Source organism: Conger conger, chromosome 5, assembly GCF_963514075.1.
Source record: "Conger conger chromosome 5, fConCon1.1, whole genome shotgun sequence".
NCBI lineage: Eukaryota > Metazoa > Chordata > Actinopteri > Anguilliformes > Congridae > Conger > Conger conger.
The window spans coordinates 54,701,908-54,720,330 of NC_083764.1; the positions used below are offsets into that span (position 1 = coordinate 54,701,908).

General features: G+C 46.4%; 2 protein-coding genes across 2 annotated transcripts in view; both read left to right on the plus strand.

The window, feature by feature from the left end:
* Positions 1–3,286: 3,286 nt before the first annotated feature.
* proca (protein C (inactivator of coagulation factors Va and VIIIa), a) lies at positions 3,287–10,303 on the plus strand. The gene is made up of 9 exons (XM_061241098.1): positions 3,287–3,422; positions 3,948–4,031; positions 5,516–5,673; positions 6,251–6,275; positions 6,385–6,495; positions 7,855–7,995; positions 8,318–8,433; positions 8,904–9,021; positions 9,557–10,303. The coding sequence occupies exons 2-9, from the start codon at positions 3,962–3,964 to the stop codon at positions 10,126–10,128; spliced, it is 1,311 nt and encodes a 436-aa protein (XP_061097082.1). The 5' UTR covers positions 3,287–3,422; positions 3,948–3,961; the 3' UTR covers positions 10,129–10,303.
* Positions 10,304–14,987: 4,684 nt separating this feature from the next.
* The window catches only part of si:ch1073-184j22.1 (erythroferrone), a 9,837-nt gene continuing 6,401 nt past the window's right edge, over positions 14,988–18,423 (plus strand). Inside the window, exons 1-3 of the mRNA XM_061241105.1 lie at positions 14,988–15,833; positions 17,714–17,827; positions 18,247–18,361. Of these exons, the coding sequence (XP_061097089.1) occupies positions 15,726–15,833; positions 17,714–17,827; positions 18,247–18,361 (337 nt within the window). The 5' untranslated portion in view covers positions 14,988–15,725. The remainder of the gene's footprint in view (positions 15,834–17,713; positions 17,828–18,246; positions 18,362–18,423) is intronic.

Genomic DNA, 18,423 nt, shown 5'->3' on the forward strand with positions numbered 1-18,423 from the left:
CACTACAACTGTATTTCCAAAATCTAGACTTATTTGCTATGCCTCCATTGCTTTGACTTCATCACAGGACGCCTGAGGGGTATCTCACAAAGGATTACTGAGTTAGGTTGATAACTGCACAGAGTAAAACCCAGAACAGCTCTTTTTACTTAGTAGTTGAGTAAATCCTGCTTTGTGAAACAGGGGCCAGTTCTATTATTTCTATGCCCCCAGAGACAGGGTTCCAGAACTATGGGCTCCTACCTAGAGGGCAGCAGCACCCCAGGAGGACCCCCACACCAAACTAAACCCAGAATGTCTTGGGGACTGCCCCACCTAGCTCTCTTCCCGACCGAGGAACTGGACACCACCCTATTCATCCACCACCTCAAAAAAAATCAAACACAGCACATGAAACCCAATCGCAGAAGCAAAGTGCGGGCACAAAGGAACAGAGGGGAATAAAGGCCCAAATCAAATAACTGCCCTCATTTCCACAAAATAAGACAAATATTTATCTGAGCTGATAAAAATGTGTTGAACACTCCTCCTTGTCTTTGTTCTGTTTACACCATAGAGCCAGAATTCAACTGCTTTCATAAGCCCATCACCCTGGCTCCTTTCGGTCACGTGTGGCGCAGGCAGCGTTTACGGCTTCCTCCCTCCCATCCCCATTTCTCAAGGAACTTCGGTCCTGCATTTGAATGTTGTATATTATGGTATTTTTATGGGTTTACACTTGTTTATGGTTGTCTTTAGGATTTGTATTTTGGTTCTTGGTTAGCATTTAAGATTTAGCCTGATGGTCCAGCAGTGCCAGGTTTGGCACTGTGCACAGATGGGTGCACTTACTGTGCCTGCTAAATTAATTAAATCTAATGTAATATAATGTAATGGTCACCCTCCATGGTATTAGTTGCAATTCAATACCCTCCATCACAATTTTCTTTTTGGACAGAATTTTTTAAAATAATAATAATAATTTTAGCAAGTGAAAATACAATCCTCATATTTTGGAAATTCGTTCATCCTAAATATTGTACTGCACGAGCATAAAACTAACTGCTAGTGCTATGAAGAATCACATCACAATGCTTAGCTCGGGACAGGATAAAATATATGAAATACAGCGCAGGTCCTTAAGCATTTGGACTTACAGTTTGCTAAGTAGTAGCTAAAAGAGCATGTAGAATTCTGGAGAAGCACTTGTGGACAGATGAAAGCAATACTAACGTGTATCAGAGTGGTGGCTAGAGCAAAGTGTGACATAATGGTTTTAAGTAAATACCCATCCATTATCTTAACCCGCTTATCCTGAACAGGGTCGCAGGGGGGCTGGAGCCTATCCCAGCATACATTGGGTGAAAGGCAGGAATACACCCTGGACAGGTCACCAATCCATCACAGGGCACACACAGCCTTCACTCACACAGTCATACCTACGGGCAATTTAGACTCTCCAATGAGCCTAACCTGCATGTCTTTGGACTGTGGGAGGAAACCGGAGTACCCGGAGGAAACCCACGCAGACACGGGGAGAACATGCAAACTCCGCACAGAGAGGCCCCGGCCGACGGGGATTCGAACCCAGGACCTCCTTGCTGTGAGGCGGCAGTGCTACCCACTAGCGGGCTTACACCCTTACCTGTGCCAATATCCGCGATATACTACAGGTTCGAGATCAGGAGGGAGGACTAAGGTATAGTTAACTTGAAATAATGTATCCTCACTGCATTAACGTTAGCTAGCTAGTTGACACCAAGCGACACTGACACACAAGTTATTTGTCAAAGTTTATCTGGACACTGCCAGATAACGTGCAGTTATTGAAATAACCCAGCGCGTCGTTATGAGTCATCATTTGCTTCACCGGGGTTTGGTGGTCTTTGGTGGTATTTCGATCCGATGGTGTTGACATGATTGTATATTTTCCAACTCCTTTCCAAATCTATGAGAAGGTCAAATGACACTTTAAAATCACTAATTTTGTTTTACTTTGGTAGTCTACTTGCAGCGAGATGATGATAACGTTAAGTTACCTTCATTTCAGTTACAAAATAGATAATCGTGATCTACAAACGCGGAGTAATATTAAAATATGTGTGAACATTCAATTTTGCCGTGCGTATATTGTGGAACGCAAACTGATAAACTGATCAATAGATACAATGGACGGCACCTATCCGTTGTATAATTACCATTAAGCATACGGTGTGATGCACAGCCAGCGATGGAGGAATGGAAGAAGTACAGAAAGACAGGATCGCGATTGGGCAATTAATTGTGATGCATTTTTGAGTAAACTAATCTAAAATACCGTAAATAGACTCTTATATAAACAAGGGATACAGCGCTTTACAATCGGGATTTGTTGTCATCTCTTCTAATGTGTACGACGACCTACTTTGAGCTGTGAATCAAGAAATAACTTTTTGTTGTAATGTAATATTGTTTCCCACCTTCACCCCAAAGGGATCCTTTTCCAACGCACTTCCTCCCATTCATAACTGCCCCCTACCTTAGGTTACCATGGAGTTGTGCCTAGATGGTATCTAATTCTAGTACAGGGCTGTCCAACCTTGTTCCTGGAGATCTATCATCCAGTCTGTATTCACTACAAGCTTGGCAAGGCACACCTCGTTCGACAGAGATCTCATTGAGCTGCTAATTAGTTGAATCAAGAGTGGAAAAATAGGGTTGAAATGAAAACCATCAAATACAGCAAGGGAAATCTGGATGGTGAATGCATTGCATGTCTTGAAATGTGTTTCTCTTTCCACATGGGAACTCACCGTGGATTTGGGGACAAGCGTAAATAAATCAGACAAATAAAATAACACAAAAAAGTTATGTATTTGTTTTTTTTTTTTCTCAAAATATCCCCCCACCAACCCCCCACCATAAAGGGATATCGCGAAGGTATATCGTTTCATAATTACCAAGTCCTTTCAGCAGAAGCTCTCTGTTGGGGGGACAGCGCTCCCTGCAGGATTTTATATGAAATTATATGAATTATGATTGAGATATTCTGTTATCACGCAGCATTGGAACTCAATCAACCAATGGTGTACATGTATTTCCATGTGATGTTCTGATAGACCTGCCCCCTCTGTTCCGAGGATAACAGATGTTTTCATTGGCTTTACATTTCTGTGCTGGCAGATGCACCCCCCCCCCCCCCCCCCCAAACAAACAAACAAAACAAAAACATCTGGAAAATGGGCTCGTTAGTGAGAAAGCCAGTGGTGAACCTTCACTGGTGTGTTTCTATTTATGCGTTGCTGGTGTGTGTAGTAGGCGGGGACAAGGGCTGTGCAACCGTCCTTGTTGGATACATCATATTGAACACAGACTGTGGACTCTCAGTAAACATTTGAAGTTAGTCATTAACACAGTTTAAACACTGCAACATCATTTCTGCCCTCGTCCCTAACTGTCCAAATGTAAGTAAGATGCATTTTCGTATGTTTTATTGTATATGCATTTTTATGAACTTCTTTTTGTTGCTCAAAGCCGAATGCTTTTGACCTTACTGACCTTATACAGTAGACAACAATGATTCAGGGACGCAGACTTAATGTTCTGTTTTATAGGGACACAAACACAAACCGTGACAAAAAACCCAACCCTCTGGACATATCCAGAGTCAGCTGGTTGCAACACTCTTAAGCCTTTTAGGTTTAATGGAACCATATACCTTTCAATGTTAACCAAATACAAATGGAAGGGCTTTAAATTGATAAAAAACAAATAGCTATTTTTAATTCGTTTTTTAAATGAATATTTTTAAACAAACAGGTCTGAATCTATTTTTGACAACGATTACTTAAATATACCGAACACAAACCAACAAACATTGGACCTCTAGCGGTATTCAAAACGCTTGATACCTGTTCTGCTCTGTGGTGCTCGTATTTTCATATACTGTACTCACCACAGATTTACACCATTTTTGAGTTTTTTTGCAGTTAATGTTGGAGTCATGGGACGGTTGTTCTTCTGTATTTCCCTCCTGGTTGCTGTGTGGTCTACAAGAGTCATCGGCATGTCAGGTAGACCGCATATCCCTATAAACGTCAAACTCTGATCAGGCAGTCGGGGTATCACTAACAGTTTGCGTGTCAAGTTTGAAGCTGGTAGACACTTAATGCAAGCCTGGCTGCCATTTGTCTGTACAGAGCACTTTAAAATGTAACAATTGAATGTACTGTATGTGAGAGTGAAACAGCCATTTTTCCTGCCAATGTGATGTCATGTGAAATGGAGTGCAGCTGATTAGGGGCCAGCTATGGCAACATTTTTGTTATTAAAGTTATGGTGGGCCAAAACTGTGACCAGCCACATTTAGGGAATTCAGGGCCAAATGTGGTGTTCTTACAACTGGCCTACCTTTCAGGTCTCAGTCAAGCACCTTAGCCACTAGGCTATATAGGCTTGGCCAAGCAATGACAGCAATGAGCCCGGATGGGATATTTTACAGTGGTGTCTGTAGATCGGTGTTGTTTCGGTGGTATATTTTACAGTGGTGTCTGTAGATCTGTGTTGTTTCGGCAGTATATTTTACAGTGGTGTCTGTAGATCTGTGTTGTTTCGGCAGTATATTTTACAGTGGTGTCTGTAGATCTGTGTTGTTTCGGCAGTATATTTTACAGTGGTGTCTGTAGATCTGTGTTGTTTCGGCAGTATATTTTACAGTGGTGTCTGTAGATCTGTGTTGTTTCGGCAGTATATTTTACAGTGGTGTCTGTAGATCGGTGTTGTTTCGGCGGTATATTTTACAGTGGTGTCTGTAGATCGGTGTTGTTTCGGTGGTATATTTTACAGTTGTGTCTGTAGATTGGTGTTGTTTCAGCGGTATATTTTACAGTGGTGTCTGTAGAACTGTGTTGTTTGGCGGTATATTTTACAGTGGTGTCTGTAGAACTGTGTTGTTTGGCGGTATATTTTACAGTGGTGTCTGTAGATCGGTGTTGTTTGGCGGTATATTTTACAGTGGTGTCTGTAGATCTGTGTTGTTTGGCGGTATATTTTACAGTGGTGTCTGTAGAACTGTGTTGTTTGGCGGTATATTTTACAGTGGTGTCTGTAGATCTGTGTTGTTTGGCGGTATATTTTACAGTGGTGTCTGTAGAACTGTGTTGTTTGGCGGTATATTTTACAGTGGTGTCTGTAGAACTGTGTTGTTTGGCGGTATATTTTACAGCGGTGTCTGTAGAACTGTGTTGTTTGGGCGGTATATTTTACAGCGGTGTCTGTAGATCAGTGTTGTTTGGCGGTATATTTTACAGCGGTGTCTGTAGAACTGTGTTGTTTGGGCGGTATATTTTACAGCGGTGTCTGTAGATCAGTGTTGTTTGGCGGTATATTTTACAGCGGTGTCTGTAGAACTGTGTTGTTTGGCGGTATATTTTACAGCGGTGTCTGTAGATCTGTGTTGTTTGGCGGTATATTTTACAGCGGTGTCTGTAGATCTGTGTTGTTTCGGCGGTATATTTTACAGCGGTGTCTGTAGAACTGTGTTGTTTGGGCCCCGCAGTGTTCTACAGCGGCCCTCAGGCTAACGCAGTGCTGCGGGCCAAGAGGGCCAACAGCTTCATGGAGGAGCTGCGGGCCCCGTCCCAGGAGCGTGAGTGCGTGGAGGAGGTGTGCACCTTCGAGGAGGCCTGCGAGATCTTCCACACACGGGAGGCCACGGTGAGCGATTACAAATAAACAGAATGAAACAAACATCCACAAAGCATTCTGACCTCCTGAGGCCCTGCATCCTTAAACAAGGACATGGCTTCCCCGGGCTCCATACATCATTTATCTTAACAAAATAAATTCGAATTAAAGATACACACAGTATTTTTGTCATCCAAGCACTTGAATTATGTCAAAAATATACAAGGTGTTAAAAATACAGTGTTGTATTTAAAGCACTTGAAATTAATACAGGGCAACAGCAACTGCCCTGAAATGTGGTCGAAAGCGTCTTTTCTCAACGTCTTTTTGTGTCATAATTTTGAAATGTCAGTTTGAGAGGGGGGGTATTGTTGTGCCCGTTTTATAATGTCTCAATAACCAAGCTACATATGGAGCCAAAGACAAATTTCAAATTAAAATCACATTGCTTAAATCCCAAATGAACAATAAAGTTTTTTTAATTTGAACTAGAGTTGATCATGTGCAACAGGTGATGTCATGCACAGAGTTTGACTGACTGGTTGACCAATCAGCTCATGCTGTCTTCCTTCCTTCTGTTTTTTTTTTTTTTTGTTTTTTTGCACAGCTGGAGTTCTGGACCGTGTACACAGGTAGGTGGGTCAGATGTCTGGTTCCACACAGGCACAGTGGGGTCTGGCTAGGTCAAGCACTCAGCGTGTGTGTTTGTATGCTTGTGTGTGTGTGTTTTGGGTTTCTCAGATGGGAACCAATGTGAGAAGAACCCATGTGTGAACGGCACCTGTGTGGACCAGTTCCAGTCCTACGTCTGCAAGTGTGACCTGGGTTTCGAGGGGAGAAACTGCGACCGAAGTGAGCAGCTGTTTGTGTTTGTCTGCTTTGGTGCACTGAATTCAGCCGTGTGTGTGTGTGTGTGTGTGTGTGTGTGTGTGTGTGCGTGTGCGTGTGTCCAGCCAAAGCTCTGTTTTAGTTGGTGTCTGTGTTTGTGTGCTGTGCTCAGTCTCGTGTTGGCCTGTGAGTCCAGTCAATGCACTGGGACAGTGGATTGGTCTCTGTCAGTTTGTTCTTTCCTTCCTTGGTCACACTGGATTATTATGTGTCTGTCACAAGTGGGCGACATAATAAGCCATTATAACTTTTCTCAGTCTCGGTTTGCATACAGCTAACTCCAGTAGTCACAAACTGTTTTCAATGCTGAAATGCCATCACAGATCTAGCATGTAATGGTGAGTCATTTATTTATTTAATGTTTATAAATGTATTTATTCAGTTAAAATCACTGGACTACATACTAGTTCAGAAGAGACATGGGCTACACCGTTTTGCTTTCCTTTATCACTAGCTTATAAAGCATAATGTTTGTATGGCAACTTAGCTTGCTAACTAGCTAACAGCCTTGCCAATTGTATTATGATTATATAGCTGCCTTGTCTATGTGGTGTGCTGTGATCAGTCACATGTTTTGTTTGTGTCTGCATTGGTGTGCTGTCTTCAGCTGTGCGTGGTTTTTGTTGTGTCTATGTTGGTGTGCTGTGTTCAGCTGTGTGTTGTTTATGTTTGTGTCTGTGTTCAGTTGTGTGTTGTTTATGTTTGTGTCTGTGTTCAGCTGTGTGTTGTTTATGTTTGTGTCTGTGTTCAGTTGTGTTATATTATATTATATTATATTATATTATATTATATTATATTATATTATATTATATTATATTATATTAGTGGCATTTGGCAGACTCTTATCCAGAGCGACGTACAGTTGATTAGACTAAGCAGGAGACAATCCTCCCCTGGAGCAATGCAGGGTTAAGGGCCTTGCTCAAGGGCCCAATGGCTGTACGGATGTTATTGTGGCTACACCGGGGACCGAACCACCGACATTGCGGTCCCAGTCATATAACTTAACCACTACGGCACAGGCCACCCTGTGTTGTTTATGTTTGTGTCTGTGTTCAGCTGTGTGTTGTTTATGTTTGTATCTGTGTACAGTTGTGTGTTGTTCATGTTTGTGTCTGTGTTCAGCTGTTTGTTGTTTATGTTTGTGTCTGTGTTCAGCTGTGTGTTGTTTATGTTTGTGTCTGTGTTCAGCTGTGTGTTGATTATGTTTGTGTCTGTGTTCAGTTGCGTGTTGTTCATGTTTGTGTCTGTGTTCAGCTGTGTGTTGTTTATGTTTGTGTCTGTGTTCAGTTGTGTGTTGTTCATGTTTGTGCCTGTGTTCAGACAGCACAGCGTCTAACTGCACAGTGGACAACGGGGACTGTGACCATGTGTGCCGGGAGAGGGAGGATGGAGGAGGACGTTCCTGCAGCTGTCTCTCCGGATACCGTCTCCAAGACGACTCCAAAACCTGCCGCCCATCCGGTAGGGCATTTCATCACTCCTCTCTCTCACTTGTACACTCTCTCTCTCTCCCTCTCTCTCCTCTCTCTCTCTCTCAATTCTCAATTCAATTCAATGTGCTTTATTGGCTTGAGAAATTAGTCAAAAGGAACATGGAAACATGAAAAAAGTGACAATAACAGTAAATGTGAATATAGTATATGAAGAATAACACAGCGGCCGTGTCTGCATGCGTGTGCACCGTGTCGATACTCCCCTGTGGGTGAACACAGACAGGCACGAACGGGCCTGATGGCCAACGTTATGCTGTTGTGTGTGTGTGTGTGTGTGTGTGTGTGTGCAGGGGAGTATTCTTGTGGGCAGCTGGCGGCTCCGCGGGTTGCAGATAAGCCCATCCTGGGGCTACAGCCTTGGCTGGTCGGGGGAGAAGTTGGGAAGAAGGGCGAGAGCCCCTGGCAGGTAGGGTACACATCTATCCCTATGTACAACAAGGGACAAAACCCCCCCTCACCCCGTGCTCTACGCTGTTTGAATGTGTGCGTGTCTGTATGGGTTTGTGCGTGTTTTTGTGTGTTTGTGTGTGTGCATGTGTGTGTGTGTGTGTGTGTGTTTGGTGTGTATGTGCATGTTAGCGTGTGTGTCTGTGTTTGCATCTGTGTGTGCGTGGGTGTGTGTGTGTGTTCATGTGTGTGTGTGTGTTCCCCAGGTGCTGATTCTAAATGACAGGGGGAAGTTTCACTGTGGGTGTGTATGTGTGTGTGTGTGTGTGTGTGTGTGTTCCCCAGGTGCTGATTCTAAATGACAGGGGGAAGTTTCACTGTGGGTGTGTGTGTGTGTGTTCCCCAGGTGCTGATTCTGAATGACAGGGGGAAGTTTCACTGTGGGTGTGTGTGTGTGTGTGTGTGTGTGTGTGTGTGTGTGTTCCCCAGGTGCTGATTCTAAATGACAGGGGGAAGTTTCACTGTGGGGGGGTGTTGATAGACCAGTCCTGGGTCCTCACTGCAGCTCACTGTCTGGAGACCAGCAACCGATTCAGCGTGAGACTGGGTGGGTATCTCTTTCTCCTCACACTCCCTCTTTCACGCCATCTCTTTCTCTCTCTCCTCACTGTCTCTTCTCTCACACCTTTCTGGATAATGTCATAATGGTTGGCAAAAGCTGAAAAGACAGGAAATTCAACCCAAAAACTATGTTTTAAAGAAAAGATAATGATTAGCAAAAGCCAAAAAAAGACAGGAAATTCACAGAAGCACCTAGAACATTACCTTGACCTATGCACTGACCAGGTTTCCAACACAAGATGCATTAATACCTGCTATGGGTACTGTAACTATGGTGGTCTACTTCAAACAACATGTACCACTGGGCAGGCTGCTGAACATTCAATGAAATATTCTCTTTGAATCAACAACCAAATAGATTATTTTCAGAGAAACGCAGGAGGTGATTCATTTTTAGAAATTAATCATGTAAGCATTTTGCTGCTATACGTACTTGAAATGCACCAATTACGTACGTTATGACTATGTTATGTACGTTATGACTAACTATCCATTGTCCCATGCTGTTCCCTGTCCCGCAGGAGACTACGAGCGTTTTAAGTTCGAGGGCACGGAGCTGACGGTGGCCGTTGACAAGGCCGTCTCCCACCCCGACTACAACACGGAGACGGTGGACAACGACATCGCCCTCCTGCGGCTGAAGGACGCGGCGCACTACTCCCCCTTCATCGTGCCGGCCTGCCTGCCCGACCGCGGTCTGGCGGAGGGCGTGCTGCACCGGAACGGCACGCGCACGGTGGTGACCGGCTGGGGCAAGCAGGACGAGCTGAAGAAGCACTTCACCTCGGCGCTCAGCTTCATCAACATCCCGCTGCTGGACCACGATCAGTGCGCGGGCTCCATGGAGAACAACGTGTCGCGGAACATGCTGTGCGCCGGCGTGCTGGGCCGGCGGGAGGACGCGTGCGACGGGGACAGCGGAGGGCCCATGGTGACGCGCTACAGGGACACCTGGTTCCTCATCGGCCTGGTGTCCTGGGGCGAGGGCTGCGGCTGGAGGGACAAGGTGGGCATCTACACCAAGGTGTCCAACTACATGGAGTGGATCGACAGCGTGCGCAACACGCACGCCCCCACACCGCCCTCCCCCTGACCCTGCCTCAACGCGCCCCCACACCGCCCTCCCCCTGACCCTGCCTGTACACGCCCCCACACCGCCCTCCCCCTGACCCTGCCTCAACACACCCCCACACCGCCCTCCCCCTGACCCTGCCTCAACACACCCCCATACCGCCCTCCCCCTGACCCTGCCTCAACACGCCCCCCTGACCCTGCCTCAACGCGCCCCCACACCGCCCTCCCCCTGACCCTGCCTCAACACGCCCCCCTGACCCTGCCTCAACGCGCCCCCACACCGCCCTCCCCCTGACCCTGCCTCAACACGCCCCCACACCGCCCTCCCCCTGACCCTGCCTCAACACGCCCCCCTGACCCTGCCTCAACGCGCCCCCACACCGCCCTCCCCCTGACCCTGCCTCAACACGCCCCCACACCGCCCTCCCCCTGACCCTGCCTCAACACGCCCCCACACCGCCCTCCCCCTGACCCTGCCTCCTGCCTCAACACGCCCCCACACCGCCCTCCCCCTGACCCTGCCTCAACACGCCCCCCTGACCCTGCCTCAACACGCCCCCACACCGCCCTCCCCCTGACCCTGCCTCAACACACCCCCACACCGCCCTCCCCCTGACCCTGCCTCAACACACCCCCTGACCCTGCCTGTACATGCCCCCGTGACCCTGCCTGTACACGCCCCCTGACCCTGCCCCTAATGCCCCCCTGCCCCTGCCCTCAATGCCCCCCTGCCCCTAATACCCCCCTGTCCGTGCTCCTAATGCCCCCAGACCCCCCCCCCCCCCCTCCCTCTCCACCCAGGGATAAAGGCAACAGCACATCTCTGGTGCAAGTTGACACTGCTTTGTAAAATAAACTGACACAAATAAACTGAAAAATGCTACAGGTTTCTGTTTCTTTTTTTTGTTGTGTCCCTTTAAACTGAAGTAATGTAGAACTGACTGGTTTCCAGTGTTTGTGTTTGACAAATACACACACATGCCCACTCACATGTCCACCCCTTGCTGGTTCTTTGGACGATAAAAACACCCTATTCCTGCGCACTATATGTGCATCTCTACTTGTATGTGCAGAGTGTAGAGAAAGAGAGAGATATGAATAGAGATATAAAGAATTGTTAGCAGTAGAGACCACTGAGAGGTAAGTACAGAGGCAGAACTGGCATTCATTATCTCACTCATCTATAAAAAGTTTTATATCGTCCTTTGTGAATCCACCCACTGAGAGCATCAACTTCCCTTTAGAACAAGTTTTTTTTTTTAAACATCTAGTGAGCAGCAGTTGTGCGGCCAGAAACGCCGTTAATTAGAGAGGTCAGAGGAGAAGGGCCAGACTGGTCAAAGCTGACAGGAAGGTGACAGTAACGCAAATAACCACACATTACAACAGTGGTATGCAGAAGAGCATCTCTGGCTTCATAGGCTACAGCAGTAAAAAAAAGTCTAATAAATACCTAATAAAGTGAGTGTATAAAAAACAACACACGCAAAACTGCAATACATATACCGGGCACATGGTGGCACTGCACACAAAATTATCTACGACCAAACACATAACAAGCAGATAAGGATAGATCTGACATCAGCAGGTATTCATTATACACAAAACACCCCTTTTAGACCTAACCGCACCAATCTAAAATATAACACAGCAAAATGAGGATTCCTCTGCTGCTTGAGAAACAGTAGAAACCTCAACGCGTGTGAACCACGTCCCAAAGCAAAGGCTCGTTCCACTCCATAATTTTTCTCCGCTTTATTCCTTCCCTTGCACCTGACCTAGAAATTCATCAAGGTCCGCCATCTTTAAGGACTTTCCAACTCCTTAAAGGCTCCTCCTAGGAGCTAGAAGTAGAAATTAGGAACTCGCAATTTGTTCCTCTGAGCAAGACGACATCAGCGCATCCTTCGTGGAGTCCGGAGTGAGGACCTGCCATCTCCCCATCTGCCACCCAGATGCCACATCTGTAACTAGGACATTCCATTTGCCGAATTCACATGTCGGCGGCACGGATGGTGCAGTGGGTAGCACTGCTGCCACACAGCAAGGAGGTCCTGGGTTCGAATCCCCGTCGGCCGGGGCCTCTATGTGCGGAGTTTGCATGTTCACCCCGTGTTCGCGTGGGTTTCCTCCGGGTACTCTGGTTTCCTCCCACAGTCCAAAGACATGCAGGTTAGGCTGATTGGAGAGTCTAAATTGGCCATAGGTATGAGTGTGTGAGTGAATGGTGTGTGTGCCCTGTGATGGACTGGCGACCTGTCCAGGGTGTATTCCTGCCTTTCGCCCAATGTATGCTGGGATAGGCTCCAGCCCCCCTGCGACCCTGTTCAGGATAAGCGGGTTAGGATAATGAATGAATGAATAATTCAGATTTTCTTAATTTTCTCACGCCCCCACACCGCCGCTCCTGATGGGTAGAGCTAAGGGCAGAAAGGCAGAAAAGAAAAGGAAAAAAAGGAGGAAATAAGGGATTGGAATGAGCCCCAAGAATCCCATAATATCAGCAAGCATTTTCCGGAATCAAGCTTCCTGGAAGATCATTTTTCAATGTACTTCACACATGAAAAAATGGTCTTCATTTCAATATGTTTAAAAGCACTTTAACTTTAACTTTAACTGATGGGCTTGACTCTCGGGCAATATCAATGAGAGATGAAGTTAGGTTCCGTCACGCGTGAACCACGCCCCAGGTTACACTAAGATTATTAACATGAGTCATTGCCTCAGTATGTTGGAGATGGATGAAAGACAAGTGACACATAAGCAAATTAATAAAAAAATACAAAGAAATACTTTCAGTCGTTATGAAAAATGAGCCGACACCAGCAGGTGTTAATTATACAAAACCTAACCACAGCGGTCATATGTTTTTTCATGGCAAAATGAGTCAGGCTTTGCAGGATTCCGGTGGATTGTACTCAGCGCGGTGCTTCTGAAACAATTGAACTAAAGACATGCGCCCTGTCAGGAAGATCTGGGCTGGATTCGGGATTCGGGATTCGGTTCAGATTCGGATTCAGATTCAGATTCAGGTAGTTTAATGATGCTGGTGGAATTTGCTTTCAGCACAGAATGTACTTAGAGCTCAGCTCCAGCGCACATTAAACGCCAGACACATCAACAGTACACGCAGTAACCACGGTGATAAAATAACATTCATGAGACAGTTAATTGCTTGCGGTATTTTTGTGTAAAAAGAAAACAGAAATTGAGTCACCATTGGAATACAGAGAGACGTGTAGATAAGAGAGAGCGGGATGGTGCAATGTTGCATGGACATGGGCGGTGTGTGTGTACCACACCCCTCCACACCCCATACCAAAGAAGCCCTTATATCAGCGACCCTTTTCCTGAACTCGCTTTCCTGGAAGATTCTGCTTCGATTCGCATCGCACATGAAAAACGGTCTCCGCGTTCATATTAGCTGCTTTTTACTCAAATTTATTTGCTTGATCCTAAGTCTCTCAGCGCTGACTGTGTCTGGCACCAGAAGCCATATATTTACTGGATATTAATCTTAGGATATACCATTGATTAAGCTCTCATTAACGGCCTACCTGAGAAAACGGCTCTAATTACTGGATTTTATTAGCTTGTTCAACTGTAGTGATGGTATACAGTTCATAAAACAAACATTAAGTACACAATACTGTCCTTAGCATAAAATGCCATTTAACTGAGTTTGCCAAAATGCTTGAGGCTTCATTCTTAACTGTATGTATGAATCTCTTAGGAATGTAGTTTCTGCTTGTTGGCATTCCCTGTAAAAGAATCGCGGGGTACTGTAGGCATGGTTCTGGGGGCTTTTTAGCTGCAGATCAGCATATATCTGTAGAAGAATACAATCAAAGACTTGAAAACTCAATAAAAGAAATTTAAGGAAAATGCCAAGTAGGGAGAACAGCAAAGATGCAGCATCGGTGCTTTTTGTAGAGAAAGTATGGCATACACTTAAAAAGACATAGCTTGGAAACAGGCTGGAAGGTCTCATAATTCCATAAACTGTTGTTCATAATCTCAGGCAGAGATTATTACTGAATGGAGATGAAAAGCTACGGCATGGGCAGGCAGATCATAGGTCAATAATGATCCACGAGTGTGCTTGTGGCGTGTGTGTTAATTTCTTTTCAATTTCCCCAAATATACAATACCTCCATTGAGCCCTTCATTGTGTTTATTTGAGTGTGACTCTGTAGTTTGACCCCCCCTCACCCCCTTCACCACGGTCCTTCTATTTCCATTACTACCTCCATCCATTAGCCCCCTCCCCCCAATGACATCATCCTCCTCTTCTCCCATTCCCCCATTCCCTCAGTGCTTCTCCCCTAACATGGCTGCCATGCCTCTCTCCCTGCCCGTGGAGCCAGAAATGGCAGTTGATGGTGCAGTGTGACTGTTACATTGTTCTGGATGACCCCCTGTGAGGGTGGGGCATGGAGGGCAGAAGAGTGATAAAGAGGGCAGGGCACTTGATAAAAGAAAAGGCGGCAGAATTTAAATTTTGCTGTTTCATTGGTGATTCTCAGCCAAATTTCATCAGCCAAACAGAAATGTTGCACCAGCAGTCACAGAAACTGTACCGGGATCTCTGTGGGGTTTCCATTACCTTCAGCTACTGGAAACTCTGGAAAGGAGACCGTTTAGAGCCGGCAGCCATTCCGTGCCCTTTGTTTCCACAAATCCACAGGCATATGTGGGGCTCGACAGCGTGGCTTGGACAACGGCAGGCTCTAGGACCCTGCGGGAGGCAGAGAGGAGAAGGTAGAGCGGGCGGCGAGTGGGGGAACGTGAGCAGTGGGCGGGCGGAGGAGTCTGAAGACGGAGAGACAGATAGAGCAGACGGGGGGAGGGAGGGAGGGAGGGAGGGAGCAGACACAGGGGGGGCGAGGGAGATAAAAAAGACCAGTAGGGAGAAGGAGAGTGAGTATCTGAGAAAGAGACAGGGAGAGAAAGAAAGAAAGAGAAGGAGAAAGGCTGAGGTGGATAGAGAGAAAGAAAGCTTCCTTAACAGTAGTAGAGTCAGAGGAAAACCCAAAATCTTGAAGGAACCTCAACTGAACACTGGACTTGCCTCTTGCTCGGCCATGAAGTGAATAGTAATCTGAATATTACTGTACAACTGAGAGAGAGAGAGAGAGAGAGAGAGAGAGAGGAGAGAGGGAGAGAGAGAGACACACACACACACTGAACAGCATGCAGACAGTGTAAACAGGAAGGTAAGGACACGGCGTTGTGCTGAAGACCCAGGGGAATCTCAGGTGAAGACTGAACACTGATCCCCAGGCCTGTAGAGGCAGGGGCCGCTGCTAAGGACCAGCTGACAGTACTGGAGCACGGAAACCACCGGAAGACAGAGCCGGCTTATTCATTTGCTCTCAGTCCCCTGCTCCCCTCTTCTCTCCTCTCCTCTCTTCTTTCCCCCTACTACCCTCTTCTCTTTTCCCCTCTCATCTTTCCCCTATCCTCTCCTCTTCATTCCTCTGCTCGCCTCTTTTCCCCTCTGCTCTCCTCTTTTCCCCTCTCCTCTCCTCTTGTCCCCTCCGCTCCAGTCCTCCTCTAGCCCACGTGTCTCCCTCAGCCACGTGCCACTTGTGCGTACCCTGTGAAACTCCCATCATGCACCGGGGGACCGCTCTACTGCCCGTGCTTCTGGTGCTGCTGCTCTGTTCCTGCTCTGCTGATGAGACGCAGGGAGAGAGCCCTGCTTTCAGCAACAACACACCGGTACGTCACCGTACGCACACACACCTGTACACACACCTGTACACACACATGCTGTACACACACTGCACACACACCTGCTCTGCTGATGAGACACAGGGAGAGAGCCCTGCTTTCAGCAACAACACACCGGTACATCACCGTACGCACACACGCCTGTACACACACCGTACACACACCTGTACACACACATGCTGTACACACACTGCATACACACCTGCTCTGCTGATGAGACACAGGGAGAGAGTCCTGCTTTCAGCGACGACATGGCGGTACATCACCGTACGCACACCTATTCACACACACCTGTACACACACACTGCACACACACCCGTACGCACGCTGTGCACACACCTATACACACATTGCACACACACCTGCAGACACACCGTATGCACCCTGCACACACACTGCACACACACCTGCTCACACAGCGTACACACACTGCACACACACACCTGTACACACACATTGCACACACACCTGCACACACATCATATGCACCCTGCACACACACTGCACACACATTGTATGCAACCTGCACACACACACACACCTGTACACACACCTGCCCTGCACACAGACACCTCATACACCTGCACACACACCTGCTCTGCTGATGAGAACCAGGGAGATGCTTTCAGCAACACCACACTCTACACACCTGCGTATACATGCACAGACACCAAATACACCTGCCCTGCAAACAGACATCTCACACACCTGTATACACACTGCATGTACCTGCACACATACCCCACACACATGCACACACACACAGCTGCACAACCACCTCACGCACACCTGCACAGACATCTGACACACCTGTACACACATGCACACATACCCCACACACATGCACATACACCTGCATGTACACACACACCTGCACACAGACATCTCAGACACCTGTATACACACATGTATATACATGCACACATACCCCACACACATGCACACACACAGCTGCACAAACACCTCACACACACCTGCACACACAGCTCACACAAGAGGTGCAAAAGTGTGGTTTACCCAGTAAAATGTCAGTGTCAGTGTTTTACTGTTATTTCTGTTCAATCTTTGTCCTCAGACCTTTTCCTCACTAAAACTAAATATGAAGTATTTTTTTTAAACCCACTTTTTAAAAATATTACATATTACATTTGTGTAAGGATTTTTAAAATCATTTACTTGACTGTGATCGACCAGCCTTATTGACATTTTACATGAAAATAATTATTAATCAATTATTAATTATCAATTCAAGTTTGATACAGCACTCATGCTCTTAAGTGCAGTTATTGTAAGGCTAATATTCATATCAATATGGGTCATTTTAATATAATATTTATATAAAAACTAACAGCTGGGAACAGTCGTGGGTAATGTATGAACATTTCAATCTTATGCATTATCATTATGATTAATAAATCATGTCCTCAGCGTGTTTCCTCTCCAAAAGGAGAAGTCTGGTCTTTTTGAGGATGGAAATTCTGTGGCATGACTTTTGAGAAAAACACAGGCTGACTATTGTACATTGTCTGATTCAGAGTGACTTTGTTATTGTTTCCCTGCCAGAAAGTATTTCTATGACTGTGGTTATTGGTCGGTTGCCATAGTGAGTCCCTGAGTGACCTCATGCGTGATCTTTGGTTCACCAAGCAGTACTGTGGACACACGGGCTATGACATCAGCGCAAAGCCTGCCAAACATATATCTGTGTTCACCTGTTTGGGCATCGTGTGAACATGAGTCAGGATACATTGTGTGACAGTGATGTGGTGAAATCAGTGTGAATTATATGAGTGATGTGGTGAAATCAGGGTAAATTCTGTGACAGTGATGTAGTGAAATGAGTGTGAATTGTGTGATGAACATTGCAGGACATTTCGTCAGACACAGACCTGGTTAACCCTCGGAGCTCCTGGCTCGTGTTCAAGCGGAACTCCAACAAGGGGGACAACAAGAAAACCAAGCCTCCCAAAAAGACCTCCAAGGTACATACGCCCATGTGTCTGTGTGTATGTATGAGTGTGTGAGTGTGTGTATGTCTGTGTGTGTGTGTGTGTGTGTGTGTGAGAGAGTGTGTGTATGTGTATGTGTGTGGGAGTGTGTGTGTGTATGTGTATGTGCGTATGTATTTCTGTATGTTTACACTCGGACTCGGAACTGTACTGTCCTCTCAGGTCTACTTTTGCACTTGTTCTGGTGTTTGATTTGCACTTTGTTGTACGTCGCTCTGGATAAGAGCGTCTGCTAAATGCCACGTAATGTAACGTAATGTAATGTAATGCATGCGTGAGTGTGTGTGTGTATGTGAGTGTGTGAGTGTGTTTATGTATGTGTGTGTCAAGGCCTGCTGAAATTATGATATGCAGCCGTGGAGATTTTCATGAGCAGGTGCTTGTGTCTGCAGCATGGCTTCCCTGGCCCCCCAGGTCCGCCGGGCCCCCAGGGGCCCCCCGGCCCCCCTGCCCCCTCAGCTATGGAGCCAGACGACCTGCTGAAGGAGTTCCGCCTCAGGCTGAAAGGTACTGAACCAACCTCGGTCCATTACATTAGATTACATTATTGGTATTTGGCAGACGCTCTT

Excerpts from the sequence above, each read along its gene's own strand:
- proca (XM_061241098.1), top strand. The coding sequence starts at position 3,962 with ATGGGACGGTTGTTCTTCTGTATTTCCCTCCTGGTTGCTGTGTGGTCT. Across the intron at positions 6,276-6,384 it reads GTTCTGGACCGTGTACACAG|ATGGGAACCAATGTGAGAAG; the intron begins GTAGGTGGGTCA and ends TGGGTTTCTCAG. Across the intron at positions 9,022-9,556 it reads CCGATTCAGCGTGAGACTGG|GAGACTACGAGCGTTTTAAG; the intron begins GTGGGTATCTCT and ends CCTGTCCCGCAG.